Genomic DNA, 18,112 nt, shown 5'->3' with positions numbered 1-18,112 from the left:
ATGAAGCCCACATCTTTTCAAAGTTTGATCTCAAAGCTGGTTTTTGGCAACTGGGTATTGAACCCACGGACAGGCCCAAAACTGCATTCTGCATTCCCACAGCCCAATACCAATAGACTGTTCTCCCTTTTGGCCTAAAGACAACACCTTCTGTTTTCCAAAAAGCCATGACAAAAATATTTGAGCCCATACTCCACTGTGCCCTCATCTACATTGATGACATCTTACTATTCTCAAAAGATGTCACGGCTCATAAAGCACTCCTGACCACTTTTCAATCTATAGTGGAATCTTATAGCATAATGCTGTGTGAAAAGAAAAGTTCTTTAGCATAGTCTGATATTGATTTCCTTGGAATGCGATTCAAAGATGGAAAGTACCAGCCAGGGCCACACATTGTAGAAGAATTGCTAAAGTTCACTGACAAAGACTTGTCGATAAAACAGATACAGCAATTTCTAGGCATTGTCAATTACATTAAAAAGTTTATTTCTCATGTCGCCACTCACACCTACAAGCTTTCAAAGATGCTCAAGAAGACTGCACCTCCTTGGGGAAAAGAACAAATAGAGGCAGTCAAGGCTCTTAAAGCAGTGGCTTTAAATCTGCCACCACTTAAGATTCCCAGTACAGGACATCGCGCACTCCAAACTGATGCCAGTGACACCCACTGAAGTGCTGTCCTTATTGAAGAAATTCAAGGAGAAAAATACATCTGTGGACATGCTAGTGGTGAATTCTCAGAATCACAAAAACATTATCACTCGGTGTATAAAGAGATCATGGCTATCAAAAATGGTATCAAAAAGTTCGAGTTTCATCTCATTGGACACCATTTCACTGTAATCATGGACAACTCATCCTTCCCAAAGATTCTGGACTTCAAGAATAAGTCACTTCCAGAACCACAACTGTTAAGGCTAAAGGACTGATTCGCCAAATATAAATTCACAGTCTAGCACATAAAGGGAAAGCATAATATAATCCCAAACCTCCTGTCTAGACCCAGAGAACTTCACCTCATCAGATCACATTTTACATTCTCCTTAATCTTAATGGCTTTTTCATCCTCTCCAGATACCCCTGTCTTCCTCATCCCTACACCAGACAGTTTTCCTCCAGGTTGCACTCCCAATCAACCTATTCTAAAGATAGCCCAATTTGTAAGAGACCATTTGTTTCATTACTTGAGCGCTAGAAATACCTTGAGAGGATTACTCCCCTCTTCCTCTCTCTTCATCCCTGACAATCCCTTTTTAACCTGCTTCAGCATTCGTCCTGACAGAGATCTTATTCTTGAAGAACCATGGCTCCTATGGTGTATGGTCACTCTGTACTCTCTACGGGTATAGAATTTCCTCTCTTGGCACTTCATAAATATACGCTCAACAGCACAAACAGGGCTCCCCTGTTTAGGTTCCTTGAGTGGTTCAAACCCATCTTTGTATGGCAATACAGCCTCAAACGACTCATAGAGGTCCATGGAATTGAAGAAAGGCCCATCAGGACTCAGCCCACTATCAGGACCATGTTTATCATGCACAGGTCCTTTTCCAGGAGGCCTGATGGACTCCTTTGGTCTCGAAATTCTGATTATGAGTGGAGAACGTATGATGGCTCAATTCTAAAAAAAGGTACTATGGGACCACTAAGAAGACAGCTGGTTGAGCATCTTTGTTAGATAAATAATTACCAGCCCCTGACTCTTCCTCATGTGAGCTGTACGTCCCTTGGACCCATCCGAGCCCTTAAAGATGAACCCATAGATTGGTCTAATCCAATCTGGCAAGATTCCCAGGACCCAATGGACATTGAAGCCCGTGAAGCCATCGAGAACGATGACCCACCTTCTCCCACAGAACATGGACAATGGCCTAAGGACTTTTTTTGGGAATTGATGACTCAGATGACTCTGACAACCAGACCCTCAACCTGTCAACAACTCCATAATTAAAGTTAAAGCCTGTCGGCCATATTATGTAATAAGTGTATCATTTACTTTGAGTGTGTATCTTTTCCTTTTAAATGTCAGTAGCAGGTTGCTACCCGATTGCCTGTAAAACCTAGTGTCTCCAAGCCTATATAAAGAGACTCTCAGTTCAGTTGTAATCAAGTTTTTCTAAGCTTTCTCTGAAATAAAATCTCTCAGTTTTTATCTATGGTTTCTAATTCTTCTTTCTTTCTCCAGAAAACCCCAGAATGTGTATCATACTTATGTAATCAAAGATACGTATGCTCTACATTTGCCTCGTTAGAGGATCCTTTGTATTAGAAATATCTTTGTTGTGATATTAGATACGACGACCCCGTTTTCATACATATAATGTTACAAAAGGGCACAACCAAGAAGTATCTATGGAAGGAAAGAGGCATAGCATGAGTAAGTTATATATATGGTAAGGGCTCCAGGCCTAGTAAGATTCCTAGGACCCAATGGACATTGAAGCCCGTGAAGCCATTGAGAATGCTGACCCACCTTCTCTCACAGAACATGGACAATGGCCTAAGGACTTTTTTGGAATTGATAACTCAGATGACTCTGACTACCAGACCCTCAAACTATCAACAACTCCATAATTAAAGTTAAAGCCTGTCGGCCATATTATGTAATAAGTGTATCTTTTACTTTGAGTGTGTATCTTTTACTTTTAAGTGTCGGTAGTAGGTTGCTACCTGGTTGCCTGTAAAACCTAGTGTCTCCAAGCCTATATAAAGAGACTCTCAGTTTAGTTATAATCAAGTTTTTCCAAGCTTTCTCTGAAATAAAATCTCTCAATTTTCATCTATGGCTTTCTAATTCTTCTTTCTTTCTCCTGAAAACCCCAGAATGTGTATCATACTTATATAATCAGAGATACATATGCTCTACACTTGCCTCGTTAGAGGATCCTGTGTATTAGAAATATCTTTGACCATCTATTCTCATGGGATAAACATAGTGGTTGTCGGGTGTTATTGCCTTGATAGGATAATGCTTTTGCTCCTTCTTTAATGGCTAGACCATCATGGTCTGAAACACAGGTAAGGAACCTGTGGAGTGCCTGGGTGGCTGGAAGATAGTTTGTACCGTCCCATCAGTATTTCTTCTAAAGGAAGACTCAGTGATTTGGATTGGCTGAGAGATTGCATGGAGCTTTTCATAGTTGGTTAGCCAAGTCTTTGGAATGAGCTGCTCAAGCTCACCTCTAGGTAGCTGCCTAGGTATTTGGAGTATTGTTGGAGTAGTCTTAGTGTCTGCCAGCACCAGTAAAGCATCATTCGAAATAGAGGGCTGTGACAGATCTACTGCATGATCTTATAGCCTGTAAATAATTTGATGATGCAAAGTGGCAATCATTGATGACATCACTTATCTGCTCCCGTGAGTTGGACTTGTACCTTTAGAGCCGTGCAGAGATGAGGATCTCGCAGGGATATATTATAATTGGAAAAAAATATCAATACCACACTTCTAGCATGGAGGGTGGTAAGACATGTTTCAATGACCGCATGTTCATACTGGAGAAATCTAGTGTCAAGAAGTAACACTCTAGCAGTTACTGGGAGTCCACGTCTTCCATGTAGACTGAGAATAAGTCTTACTGCTCTAAAGTGTAAGTGAGAATACCCTTCTTGTCTCCATTTGGGAATCAACGGAGGAGGGATTTCCAGAGTAATATATTGTTCAGCAGAGGAGCTTTGGAGAGAACATTGGTCCATCCTGGATGCTTGGACATATTCTTTTGAAAGAGATCTTCTGGGGAAAATGAGAGATCTGATGCTCTTGGTGAGAGAACTAGAACGTCTATATATATTATAGGGACTTAGAAGAGGGAGAAGAGATTCCCCAACCTCAGCATCTTCAGGTAAGATGGCTATTTCTACAAGATTATCAATGCGGGAAGAAAGAGTTCTTCTAAGAGGAGAAGAGAAAGAAAGAGAAGAAGTAAGGTTTACAATCTCAGAAGGAGAGGGTTGCTGGAGAACTATTTGGATCGAAGGTGTAAGTGTTTCACAAGACATGTTTGAGAGAAAATCTCCTTACTCACCTTTGAAGTATGTATAATACATATATAATCAGGCTCTGATACCAAGATAGGCTGGGAGCCCTTATCATACATATAACTTACTCATGCTATGCCTCTTCCCTTCCATAGGTACTTGCCCAAGTATTCAATCTATGATTCCAAGTTGAAGGATTAGCATTTGAATGGGTAACCCCAGTTAAAGAGTGAGCTACACCATTTGCTTGTCTAGGAATTCAATGAATGGAAAACTCTTGCCCATGAAAAAGTAAGTTTTTGCGATCTTAATTAATATATAAAAATCATTAAGTAAATATATGAAGCAGCGATTATAAGAATAGCGAGAAATGATATAGATGAGTTCCCTATAATAGTAGGTTTACATCAGGATCGACTTTGAATTCGTATATATTTACTTTAATTATGAATGAGTTAATAAATTATATTCAAGATGATGTCTTATAGTACATGTTATTTGCAGATGATATTATATTAATGGATAATGATCTAATTTATTGAATCAAAATTAGATAGATGAAATTGAGGATTGCGACAAATATGTCATACAAAGATTCGTAACAAAGTAAAAGGTAAGTTTATAAAATTGTAGTCAAGCCAACTATGTTATGTATGAATGTTGAACATTAAGAGTACAATATATCTATAAGACGAGTGTGACAAAGATACCGATATTAAGATAGATGTTTCGTATTACGATAATTGTTAAGATTATAAATGATTACATTTGCTAGAGAGTGCATATAGCATATAATGGAAATAAATTGAGAGAGTGTCAATTAAAATAGTGTGGTCATGTCTAACGTATAAAATTAAATACTCAGGTACAAAAATATAATAAATTAGTGGTGAAAAAATAAGAAGGAATACTAGGAGACCTCAAATAACGTGAAGAGTAGTATTAAAAGAATTATAATTTTTTAATATTGATACCAAATTGATATTAAAGATAGTTAAATAGAGAATAATGATTCATATAGTCCATCCCAATTAGTTTGAAATTAAGGCCAATTATTCGTTTGGCATTATAATTGGAGTGCCAAATTTATATTTAGGAAAAAAAAGTATCATTTTAAATACTATTTAAAAAATAATTTTTTTATTTTAATATTTTTATAATTAAAATTTTTTAATTAATATATTTAAAAAAAATATTTTTATCAACAGCGATTTCAAAATTAATGCCAAAATTGTTGTTGTAATAAATAAAAAAAATGTGGTGTTAATATTTTGATAATTTTATATATTGAAAGAGAATTAAAAGTTTTTTAAGTAAATTTAAATTTTCGATTTTAAAACTTTTACGACACAAATGGAATTTAAAAATTTGAACCTAGCCGTCTCTTTGTTATAAAATTTATATATATTGAGTAATTTACATAATTTTCGGACTTATTTTTTTACTTAATTTATAAATAATTTGAATTTAAAATTTTAAGAGAGAAAAGATATGTATGAGTCTAATAATACAAGAAATCTACTTACGTAAAAAAAATCCTAGATTTTTTAATGATAGCAATTTAAAAAAAAATGCTGTAATTATTTTATTTATATATATAAGAATTAAATTAATTTAATTATTTAAATTAAAATATTAAAGTTTTTAATAATTAATATTAAAATTTAATTAATGCAATATAATATATAAATATTTCAAATGTTTTCGTATCTATTATTTAATTATTGTTAGAAATATTTGCCCTATTTGCAGTAAAATTTTAAAATAAAATTTTTTGAAATATAATAATTTTATTTTTCTTTAATAATTATATATTGTGTGAGTATTAGTTTAAATTTTTATATATATTAATATATTTTGATGTAAATAATTTAATTACATGTTTTTATGTAATTTTATTGAAATATATGGTCATATAGTGATATAAGTTAAACGATGTTATTAATGCTATAACAAATTATAATTAGAATTAAAAAAATTAAATTTGAGTTTCATATACATTATACATTAATATCATGCATTAAATATATGAATTATATACTATTTCATTTGTATTAAAAAATTGAATGAATTTATATTTTTTTTATGTAAATTTCACCCATGGTCCTCTAATTTTACTTTTATAATGACATTGTTCATGAATTTTTATTTTTAATTAATATAAAACTCCTTAAACATATTTTTAAGGATAAAATCATTTTAATTTATTTTTATTAAAAAATAAAAATAATCTAAATATAATTCCTTTCTATTCTTTCTTTTATCTTTCACCTATCTTCATGTGTCACCACACCTATCTCTATGTCTTTCTCACCCTCCCCTGTCCCACACTTTCATCCCTCTTTCTTTCTGCCTCCCTCTTGATGTCTTAATCGTTTCACTGAAATAATTTCTTATCAATAATGAAATTTAAATCAAATTAAAAATTGTAATTTTACTTCAAAATTTATATAAAAATTTAACTTTTTTAGGATGCTTTTTAAGTATTAATATTATTTAATATAATAAAATATAAATTTCATAAATTAACTAAAAAAAAGTAGTCTTTATGTTTTCCTCTCCTATTAAATTTCTTTTTCGAAATTTTACTAAGATTTAATAATATTTATAATTTTTTAATAAAATTCAACAAAAATTCGTACAAATTCTAATTAGACTATTAATTATTAATATAAAAAATAATTAAATTAAAGCTTGGCATAACATGCGCATAGCTATTTGCGGATAATTAGTAGCAGAGGTGAGTACAATAACACGCATGACTAAAATCAAGATAACCACCAAATAAAATAGGCAATAATTAGTGTTTATCCACAGCTTCACTCATTCATCTTTGGAAGATTAGTTCCTTCCAATATCGCACACGTAACAGTTTTCTATCATCCCATACCACAGGTCATAACATCCCAACAATGGCTCCAGAGTCAAATTTTCACCATTTTTATTATTTTATTTAGATAAAATTTATCTAGAAGGGAAACAAATAAATTGGAAAAATAGCCCACAAAGAATAAGCTAATTCAGCTCTCAATGCATTCCATCTCGAATTCCAATTCCACTTACTATTGTTGAAATTCATCATAAATGGGCGATACATAGGCCTTTATGTATATCCCAGTAGCTCTCCCTAGAAAATAAATGTTATTTATAGTGTAATGCAATTTAACAAAAATATAAATACCATGAAAACTAATTAATCATATAAAAGCAGCGTGCTTGAATACACACACCTACTAATTTTATGCTGAAGTTTGGCAATAGCAAATAAACGTGGGGAGAAAAGTACTGTACATCAATGAGGGTCTGACCCAGAAATTCAGTTCTGTTAGTAGCTAACCTTCATTTTAGTAATGGGAATGCTAGCTCAACACTCCACAGCATAGGATGATTAAAGATTGAATGCCCACTAAAACACAACCACCACAGTAGCTGCTCTGTTAATCTTTTGCATCTCATCATATGCCTCTATTGCATCTATCAAAGAACCCTCCAAGGGATCTCCAGGGCTAGCTTAAATCTTCCCATGCGTTAAATTGTATGATGTGTCTCTTTCTGAAAAATGAATGAACTTCCTGGATGTAGCAGTAAATTCATTAGGTCTACACTTTTTTTCAAGAAACCAGTGAGTTCTCTAAGCATCACATGTCAGTACTTGCTAACCTGCTTGTTCCATGTGCCCCATCAAAATTTTCTTTCAGCAGCAACATGGAAGATGAGTCTGAACAGTAACTATCCTTTCAACTATTGCATCTGACCTTAAAATGCTTGTGGATATTAGGAAACCCTTTAAATGATATGCGTGGTTGAACAATTATTTACGAGCCTGGATACATCCCATTACGTTGCCTTCTCTTCATGTAAAATCTATTACCGGAGAAAGATATGAATCTCAAAGCTTCAAAGACACTAGTTTTTTGAGCAGGAGCTCAAAACATCCCAACTTCTTTGCATGTAGGAAGGCAAGGCAGCATCCAATTCAATGCTTTCCAGATCTGAAAAATCATACTCAGATGACATTTTTACACCTTGCAAAGCCTGGGAAACATTGGGTAAAACCATTTGCTTGCAGTGAAGATGTAGACGAGGTTGCTTTTCAAAGATGCTTCCACTTTCCAAATCAATGCCAAAAGGAAAGATTTTAGTGCAGGCCACTTTCTCATCTGAGCTCTTTTCAAGATCAGACCAAGGCAAATGTTTCCACTTCCTGTGAGCTTGCCACCCATATTTGTAGTCTCCAATTATTGGTGTCCCCAATACTTCAGCACAATGCACACGCAGCTTGTGTACGGACATGGTTAATTAATGAGGATTTGGGCAGTGAGAACAATGATAATAATAAAACAAGAACTGCAGAAATCTTTTAGTTGTTATTCATACCTGATGCTTTCTACCAGTGAGAGGTGACAGCTCTAACCATGTGTAGCCTGCATTAAGCTACAGATAAGGTTACGAGGCAAAAACTACAGTATATATGAACATTCAAACAACACAGTTCAAAAGGTTTTGCGCATCATTTCATTTGATTTGTTCTGAGGCCAAATTGACAGCAGTACCAATGTAACAGACAGCTGTCACAAAAATACCAATGTTACAGGTATCAGATGCATTTTCTATGGCCTCCAAAAAAGTTATACTTTCATTAAAGGCTTTAAAGATAAACATATAGCACTTTCAAGTTTCAACCAGTTCACTTAAACTGGATCAAATCACTGTTTCACAGTTTGCGCTTAGCCGGTCCCAAGCCCGGATAAAGGAGGAGGTTGCGGTAAGTGACAACTAGCATAAAAATTCCATCACACCTTATGATATGGATTCAAATGATTTTAAAATGGTATGAATTTTTTCTGTTTCATGCCACAAACCCAAGACAGCAGATATGTGTTTGTGTTGATCAAACACAGTGCATTTATTTAAGTTTAACCTGGTATCCAGTAGATTAATCAAACTAAAATAGGAGTTTTCTGATTGGAAGGAGAGGATTAAACCTCCATTAATGTAGCATAATGAATTGGATAAAGCAATGTACTCCATCGCTACTAAAATATTTCAATATGGCTTCAAAATTTTAGACCAAATGGAAGTGAGGTAATTGGTAAATATGTTTTATTCAACAATCATTTTATCTCAGTTTGTTTTCAAGAAAACAGAAAATAATCCTTCAAGTAGTTGAGGTGATTGGGTAGTTGCAACAAATAAGTTTCCTACTTTTATTTTCCATGTTTTACCTCTGGGCTAAACTCTAAATGAAAATTTGTAATGGGTGTTGCAAATAAATTGAATGCTAACCATGAGCTGATTCAATTACTCTGTACTGTGTCACTGCATGCTGAGAAGATGTGTTCTGTGCATTCTCAACCACTGTTATTCGATCGGATTTTCCATTGTCGACCACCACCTGAAAGCAATCAAAGAAATTTGTCTATGAGCTAAGACCTTAGAAAGACAAGAAAAAATCCATAAGACATTACTTACTGGAAATGAAAAACTGTTGGGCCGTATCTAGGCCTTAACCTTTGTGAATTAATTGGGCCAAAACCATCAAGCAAACAACCTAATAAGGAGGTTATGAATTACCTAATTTGAAAAATCAGTAAAGATTATAGATTTCTTGATTCTACAGGGATTAAGCCACTTAAAATTGGAAGAGAAAAAAAGCCATGATCATCAATTTTTTATTATTACAGAAGCTTTTCATTAGTTGAAACAATTTTTTTTAGGTCTCTGACAACTGGATGATTCAGACATACATAAAAAATGCTACAAAAAACTACTGAATATTAGATGGTCTAAGAAATCTAATCAGATAAACCACCACCTATACAATTTTATCAATGGAAAAATCAACTAGCAGAGACAAGTTCATCACTGCAAATATCAATCAGTTAAGACGCAAAGCATCCTATATGAGTTCTCAGAACCAGTGAAAGCAAAAAGCTTGTCTTGATAGCCATCAACGTTATTTCCTTTTATTCACCAGATACATGACTCAAGTTCAAGTTCTATAGTTGCCTATCCACCCTACAAGCTACAGGGTATTGCCTAGTCTGTTTGCTGATACAAATAGGTAGCCTGAGCTCATGTACAAGAACTCTGTCTTTGCACATGTGCACATATGATAAGCTCATGTACCAGAACTGTCTTTGTGCATGCGCACATATGATTATGTGCATCCAAATTTTATTAATTTCAAACCTAAAAGGCCTAAGTTTGGTGGCAACGAAGCATCCAAATAGTCAATGTATTTAACTGAATAACCCTTCTCCATTTTGGTACCAAATTCAGATATTCAGACACATTTAAAGGAAGCTGCCAAGAAGTGCTGTTCAAAATTTCAGAAACGAATTCAAAGATGACTTCTAATACTGCTGTTAAAAAAATTCTAACCCTTCCCAGTGATGCCGAAATTAACCCCTTTTGATGTCTTGGAGAACCAATGACAAGTGCCCAATACTTTCTTTGCAGGATTCTTCTTCTGTCACCAGTATCCTTTAAAACAGAAGATAATTAGTGTTGGCCTGTAACAATAACAGAACCAACAGTAGCCTACATGCGTTATCAAATAGCAGCAGAAGCAGGGGAAAAGAAAAAAAAAAAGAGTACCCAATTACTCGCATCATTTGATGCTGCAAAAGTTTTCTCCCTGAAGATAGAATGCAGAACTGTTGTGCTTGTTGGTGTTCTTCCCATCACCAAGATGCCACTACTATCTCTGTCAAGTCTATGAACCTAATAAAAGGTAGTTTGGTCATGTAAATATTTGCATACCCTTATGAATGAACAATCTATACGAATATTCATTAGAAGGGCAAACCATATCTGTTGAGCTAATTACTACAGGACAAAATACTAGCATTCACTTTAAGCACCATAATTAATTCAAAGAGAAATCTCCATTTTTTGCTGTTCTTTTCACTCAATGCTACTTTTTTTTGTTTTTCTATTAAATTCAATTTCCAATTACCATATGGCTTTTCAAAAATTACATCCACAAGTTATGACCAAACCAAATATACTGAACCAGGAAGGAGCTCAAAGAAATGGAAATCAATCAAATCAAACAAATTAATCACAAATTTACCAGCCTAGGGGATTCAGGATAGTCATAACATAAACAACTTGCAGCCAGCTCATCTAAACTTCTTTTGATGCCAATGCCACCCTGTCAAAGCATATTTAAAAGTAAACCTTTTACCCAACGATCCAAAAAGAACAGAAAACAATCAAGTAGGAGCATACAAACTGTAGCTAACCTGAACAGGCATTCCAGGAGGTTTATTGACAACAATAATGGCGTCATCCTATCAGAAAAAAGCATATCAGTTCAAATTTAGGACAAAAGTAATACTTAACACATATTCAAACTAAAAAAATTCAAAATTAATAACCTTGTACAACTCGAGGCTACGAATAAAGTTTATTTCTTCTTCATTGTAAGAATACTGTTGTTTCTCAGACTCAAAGGGCAATGCTTGAACCGTAATAGGAAGAACGATTCTATCTCCTACATCCAGCAAGTCCTTAGCTGCCACCTTCCAGTAATTTAAAATTTCAGAAAGAAAACAAGACAAGTAGCTACTAATTGTATCTATATGTCAAAACAAAGAGAACTCAGCTACTTCTAATCAAAATGTAAGCTTTTTTTGTTACCCTTTTAAGTCTTTGTTCCTCTGCTTGATCTCCTGGATTAGAGGACTCTCTTCTAACCTGTAATCAAACAAACCACAAGAAAATGAATTCAAAAAATTTCAGATGTTGCATACAAAACCATGGATACCCATAATAGTGAGTGAGAGTTCAAAAAAGAAAGACCTGTCTTAAGCGAAATAGTTTCTGTACAAGGCTTCTGGGGAGTTCCGGGCAGCAATGAAGGACCCACTTAAGCGCCGTCGTTTCAGTGGCCACTTTCGCTGCAGTGGTTGCCGATAGCGCTTTTCCCAAGACGGAGCCACTGATTGTAGAAGTATACGGAGGCAAAGTGAACCATTTGCCTTTCTTTTTAACGTTGTCTTTATAGTTTTGGTCTTTGAGTGAGGAGTGGGTGGTGGTGGTGTAGAGAGACCGAAGTATGTGGCCGGCTGAGATAGATGTCCTTGTAGAGCAGCGGTTGCAGAATAACATTGCCGATTGAAAGAGGAGGAAACGGCGCAAGAGGGTGGATTCCGGCATCAGAGAAAAATATGGAGTTTAGTTGGTTTGGTTATGGGTTTAACGGAGGAGTTGCGGAGATAGAGGATCTCAAAGGTAGAAGGAGGATTTTATGAGATCAAAGATGTTTGTGACGGCTTTTCGCTGCATTTCTTTTTGTCAAAACAAATTTGTTCGTCTCCATTAGGCGGTTTGGTCATTGAATTGGACCGGGATAGGCTGGATCAAAATCAAATTCAATCAGCCCTAATCAACGATTTCAAGTTTTGAATCAACTCCGAATTGAGGTTTGGGGCTGGTTCAGGGCCTTCCCTCTCGAATTGGGCCCAAAACAGTCTAAACCGAAATCAGGCTCATTCAATTTTTTTTTTTTGTCTTTCTTTTATTAATTTACATTGAGTTTATATTTAGATTTTTTAATTTTTTTTTTATAGAAGCTATATTATTAATTTATAAACGATGTTCAAAAATTTATTACAATCTAATAATATCTACAGAAGAATAGAACCATCCCAAAATTGTTTCGAACTGAAACCAAGCAAATAGTGAGGCCGATCGAACTAGAGGTTTCAGTCTGAAATCAGACTTGAACGGGCCCATGACTAGGCCTAGTCCCTATAACAATTTTGTATATTGAAACTTTATAATTTTATATAGTTAAATTAAATCCCTTAAAGTTTGCCTTTACAACTTGTAATTATGAGCTTTACTATATATTTTAATTAAAAAAAATTTCAAAATTAAGAATATGAATTTCTAAGCATATGTTTACTTGTGAAAAATAATTTTTTATTTTTCATTTTCTAGGAAAACTCTAATTTTTTCACAATTTTTTATTTTTTATTTTCTAACAAACTCTAATTTTTATTTTTCATAAAAAAAGACAAAATATAAAAATTGTGTTCACCTCTCAATAATAAAAAATGGTTTTCTAATTCAAAAAATAAAAAAATGGTCATATCTTTCATAATTAAAAGAAATAAATTATTATAAAATATATTTTAAATTTATTTTATTGTTAAAATTATTTTAATATGTGTTATTTATTTATTTTTTCATAATATAATTGATTTTTTTATCATTATAAATAAATATTTTTCTAAACAATTATTTAATTTTAATTATTAAAAATTATAGTATAATTTTAATTTTAAAAAAGTCATTGTTTTTATTTGAAAAACAAAACCTTTGTTATAAAGGAAAATACCTTAAAAATTAGTTAAAATTTGGAAAAGTTGTACATTTGAATATGAAACTCTATTTTTCAGTTCTCCTCAAAAAAACTTTTTTCAGAAAACTACTCCAGTTTTCTATATGTGAGCATAACCTAAATTATCCAACCAAATCCATCACAAGTAGAGGTGACGATAGTTAGGGGTGTGCAATTTTTGATTTAAAATGAAAAATGGAACAAAACTAAATCAATTCGATTCAATTGATTAGATTTTTTTAGTCTGATTAAATTGTTTGGTTCAATTTTTAATTTTAGATTATGTTAGTTTTTTATTCAGTTCGATTAATTCTCTTGCAATAACCGAAAAACTGAACCGATCGATATTATTTTAACCTTAATTAACTTGTTGCTTTATAACTTAGATAATTTGGCCCTCTCTCATTTTCTTATTTATTCTTGATTCTTCCTATTAGCTCTTAATTCTTCTCTATTCTTATTCTCTGTTCCCATCTTCTTTGCTTTCTTCTTTGTTATGTTCTTCTTTATTACCTTCATCTTCATCTTCTCACTTAGCATCTATCAATGAAGACGACTTGTTCTCTCGTTTGGCCATTCACCTTCAAATCCCCTTGTTGGCATAGGCAAATCTTGAAAGTTCATGTGATGTGATGACCAAGAGTTATTTTCCTTACTTTGAAGTCTCAAAATCCTATAGTATCATTGAAGTCTCCTTATCATCATTCTTGTTAGGCTGTCATACATTCAATTCTTGGGCCAAATCGGTTCTTTACTGTTGACGTAGGCAAAAAATAGATGGGCCAATGTTGTTATGTCTCTTGAAATTTGGAAATTTCTAATGTCATTTGGGTATGTTATTGCTGATTTCAATTGAAGATTTAAAGATTTTAAATTTAGATTGTACTAATGCTGTGTGAGGAATTTGCTAATGTAATACCCCATATCTAGGGTATTAGGAATCTGTACTCAGAGAGGGAATGTTCACTAGAATTTCTAAAGAGAAAAGAGTTTGAAAAAATGGGGGATTTAAAGAGAGAGAGAGAGAGAGAGGGTGGGGGGGGGGGGGGGTTGGGGAAGGGGAGGGGTGGGGGGTGGTGAACGAGGGATTTATGTGTAAAAAGCTTGTCTAACCAAGTTTAGTTACTGAATGTTAAGTTTGGCCATCGAAGTGGTCTAAGACAGAACATGTAAACCGAAGTAAAGGGAGCTCCACTATCCCATTCTCACATTTTCTCCACCTCCCTTCCTTTTTCTTCCCTTCCCTCTGCTTCCTCTATCCCCTAGCCCTAAAACTCTCCACCCTAGCCTTTACATGAAAGAGAATCACTTTTAACCCCTCCAAAGAATAAAGAGTACCTCTTTCTCTCCTCCTTCTAAGTGGGTTAAAAAAGAAGTGGGAGAAACTTCTCCCTTAGATGCCATAGTAAAAGAGTAGCAAGCTTCCTTCTCATTTTGAAAAGGAAATGGTTTAGGACTAGTTTTAAGGTTATCTTAGGGTTTAGATGTAAAATTTGGGGATTTTAGTCTAACTATGTAGATTTAAGTAAATGATGAATACTTATGGTTTAGATGTAAAATTGGGGGATTTTAGTCTAACTATGTAGATTTAAGTAAATGATGAATACTTATGCCAATTTAAAGTTTAAAATGATATAAGGTGTAATACCTGCCATTTTTCAATGTCAGAATATTTGTCCTTAACAAAATATTCTAGTGAGAAGTAAAACTTTAATGACAAAGGATTGGCGGTAAGATGTAAAAGGATGTTCATATATGAGGGTTTGAGATATTCAAAATATCTTTTTAAAATAAAAAAAATGTTTTAAAGATTTTATTTTCAAAAAGTTTTTAAGTAAGTGTTTCTGGCAAAAGGAGTTTCGGTAGTCAAAATATGAACTTTCAACAACGGGAACCCTTTTTCCTGCTCTAAAGTTTTTTTAGACAAAATAGACTCTGATAGTTAAAAGTTGGACTTTCGGCAGCCGAAAGTCCCTTGACAGAGAGGATACAAAAGGGAGTTCAAAGCTTATTTTGCTACCAAAGCACTTAGGGTTTTCTTCTTTTCTCTCCCTCTCAACTTTAGAGCATACAAAGAGCTCTTTGAAGAGTTTTCCTTGAGTTTTTGAAGATCTAGAGGTGGATTTTTCTATTTAGAAGTGTGAAAAAGTATATTCAAGCTTTAAAGTTTTGATTCTCTCACCTCCATGCTCCAAGAAAAAGAGATAACTTTCTTTCTTCCTTAATCTAATTGGTTGATCTAAGAAAGTTGATGAGGGATGAGGTTTTTATAACTTCAATTTCATGAAAAGTTATTTTAAGTTAAGTTTTGAGGGAAATTTATGCATGTTAGTATTAGGGTTTTGTGTTTTAGGTGAAATCTCATATTTTATTGTTAGAATAGTTATGCTTAAGTGTTATGGGCCTTAAATGGCTAATTTCCAATGATGGATTTGAAGAAATCCATGTATATGCTATGTTTTTGAAGAAATCTATGTATATGCTATGTTGGGTTTAGGAAAAACCTAGGATTTGAGTCTTGATTAATGTTATGTAGGCTTTAAGCTTGATTCTAAGTTATTTTAGGCCCTAAAGATGTGTATATGTGATGGAATTGTATTTTGAAACTTTGAAATGAGTTTTGAGGCTATTGTGAGAAGAAATCTGTAGGTTTTTGACTTGAGAGTAGCCAAAGCATGCAGTTTCTCAGAAAATATGGAAAATTTTCAAGTTTGGTAGTCGAAGTCTAGGACTTCGGCAGCCAAAGTCAGCAGTGGATAAAAGTGCTATCCGAAGCCTAAAACTTCGGCAGCCAAAGTTAGCATTGGATAAAAATATTGTCCAAAGCCTAAAACTTCAGCAACCGCAGTGAGCTTTGTCTGACTTTTTCTCCATTCTTTTCTAAGGTTCCAAAACATAGTTCCTAAGGGCCTAGAATAAGATATTTATGGTATGCATAGATTTTTAAAACCTTGTATAACACTATAGGGTCCAATTTTATAAGATCGATCTTGAGGGACTCGAAAGGTTAAGGATTCGAGGACAACTTCTGTTTGAGTAAGGTGGTTTATAGGCTTCAAGAGGTAAGTAACTCTAACCCTAATAAATTAGAAACTATTTATAGGTAATTAATGATCATCCTCACGTATTATGTCATATTTATTTAGGATGTATGCATCTAGAACACAAAGATATTGCATAATTGCATAATTTGCTATTAGTAAATTGATGGATATTGGATGACACACTAACTCCCCCCATGTCTATGACGATGTAGTATTGCATATGTTATGAACCCATAAGTAAATCCCATAGGAAGATCTTTAAGTTGCCCTGCCAGGGGAGATCTATAAGTTGCCCCAGGATGCATGACATAGGTCATGTTTTAAAGAAAAGTTTGGGGAGTTACTAGTGACAAGTCTATCCTATGTAAAATGTTTGTGCTGTGAAAACCAATGTGAATGATGCAATGCATGTGTATGAATTAAATGATATAATTTAATAATGGTTAGTTTACTCATTGAGCTTGTGTAAGCTTACCCATTTTCTCTAACCCCCAGATGCAGGGTTGCAGGACTAGAAGAGTTTTTTGAAAAGAGAGCTTTAGGGGTAGCTTTAACCTTTCTCTTATGTAAGATGTATGGGTAAATGGACGTGTAATCTATGAATAGATAGTACTGTGCTAGTAATTAAAGAAAGTTAGAGTTATGTAATATTTTAAGTATGATGATGTATGTGTTATGTTAACCCTTTTTAAGAGTATGTATATTGAACCATTATACTTTATAACTTATGTATTTGAATGTTCAAACTTCGAACCAAACTTATGTTATGAATGTCTAAGTATGTGTGAAAAGACAAAAGTGTAATAAATTTAGAGTATGCTTAAATGGTGAGATAAAGAAATGTGTGTATGTTTTACTGGTTTTTAGCTTGTTATGGGTTTCAGTAGCTTTAAACTAATCCGATCCCTAGAGCCGGTAACGACCCTAGTTTGTGTTGTTACATAAGGAGCGTAGAATGAGAGCTTAGGACTTGATATTGGGATTTAAGGGTTAAAACCCTAGCTTTTGTACTATAAATAAATTTTGGGAAAACCTAAGTTTGACTATCAAACCATAGATATTCAATCGCTGATTCATGTGAATAGTCATATAAATAGTGCATGGCAGCCTTCGGTCATCGAACTTGCTTTAATTGAGAAATCCCAAATCTTACTAATTATGTTTAAGTCATAAACTAAGATTCTTTATAACCCTTCCTTTGTAAACTTAAAGATAAAACATAGAGGACCTAAAGACAAGGGATTTGATGGTAATCTAATAGTAGGCAAAGTAGAAGATTGTAGTAACTTCAGGTGAGTAGAACCTACTATACTTCTTTTAATTATATGTTTTATATTGCATACATATGCATTCATGCATCATGATATATGTTATTAGGTATAAATGCATCTTTAGTTATTTATATAATGTATGACTATGATTATGAATGTGTTGCATAGTTTAATTATGTCATGTTGGTAATTTCATAGATGTCCCTTTGGTTTCCATTGGGAAAGGAAAGTAAAGTAAAGGTAATGACATGCATTGAACTGAGCTCACTTATGTAAAACAAAAGTAAATGATGTTTAGTAAGGCAATTACATGTCTCTCAACTTTAGATACCAGGGATCACACAATCCACTTTAGGTAAGTCATGACTTCCATGCCCCTTGTATCCATTATGTGTATGTATTAAGAAGAAGTCTTGAGAAACTCCATTAATGGGTCGGGCACATTAAACATATGATATGAT

At 33.7% G+C, this 18,112-nt stretch overlaps 1 protein-coding gene across 3 annotated transcripts; it reads right to left on the bottom strand.

Annotated features, from left to right (window-relative positions):
• Positions 1-7,159: 7,159 nt before the first annotated feature.
• Positions 7,160-12,264, bottom strand: LOC110651774 (RNA pseudouridine synthase 4, mitochondrial). 3 transcript variants are annotated; one of them, XM_058151482.1, is made up of 10 exons: positions 11,791-12,264; positions 11,629-11,685; positions 11,367-11,510; positions 11,232-11,279; positions 11,060-11,140; positions 10,582-10,707; positions 10,366-10,467; positions 9,287-9,376; positions 8,359-8,415; positions 7,160-8,259 (listed from the first exon to the last, which is right to left on the bottom strand). In XM_058151482.1, the coding sequence occupies exons 1-10, from the start codon at positions 12,145-12,147 to the stop codon at positions 7,888-7,890; spliced, it is 1,434 nt and encodes a 477-aa protein (XP_058007465.1). In that variant the 5' UTR covers positions 12,148-12,264; the 3' UTR covers positions 7,160-7,887. The 3 variants fall into 3 exon arrangements, with proteins under 3 accessions (XP_058007465.1, XP_058007464.1, XP_058007466.1); XM_058151481.1 differs by having other exon boundaries at positions 8,359-8,405; positions 9,268-9,376; positions 11,791-12,263; XM_058151483.1 differs by having other exon boundaries at positions 8,359-8,405; positions 9,268-9,376; positions 10,594-10,707; positions 11,791-12,263.
• Between the last annotated feature and the right edge of the window lie 5,848 nt (positions 12,265-18,112).

The sequence above is a fragment of the Hevea brasiliensis genome, chromosome 8, assembly GCF_030052815.1.
Source record: "Hevea brasiliensis isolate MT/VB/25A 57/8 chromosome 8, ASM3005281v1, whole genome shotgun sequence".
NCBI lineage: Eukaryota > Viridiplantae > Streptophyta > Magnoliopsida > Malpighiales > Euphorbiaceae > Hevea > Hevea brasiliensis.
Note: the sequence above shows the minus strand (reverse complement) of the source record. Positions and strands in the feature narration are given on the sequence as shown.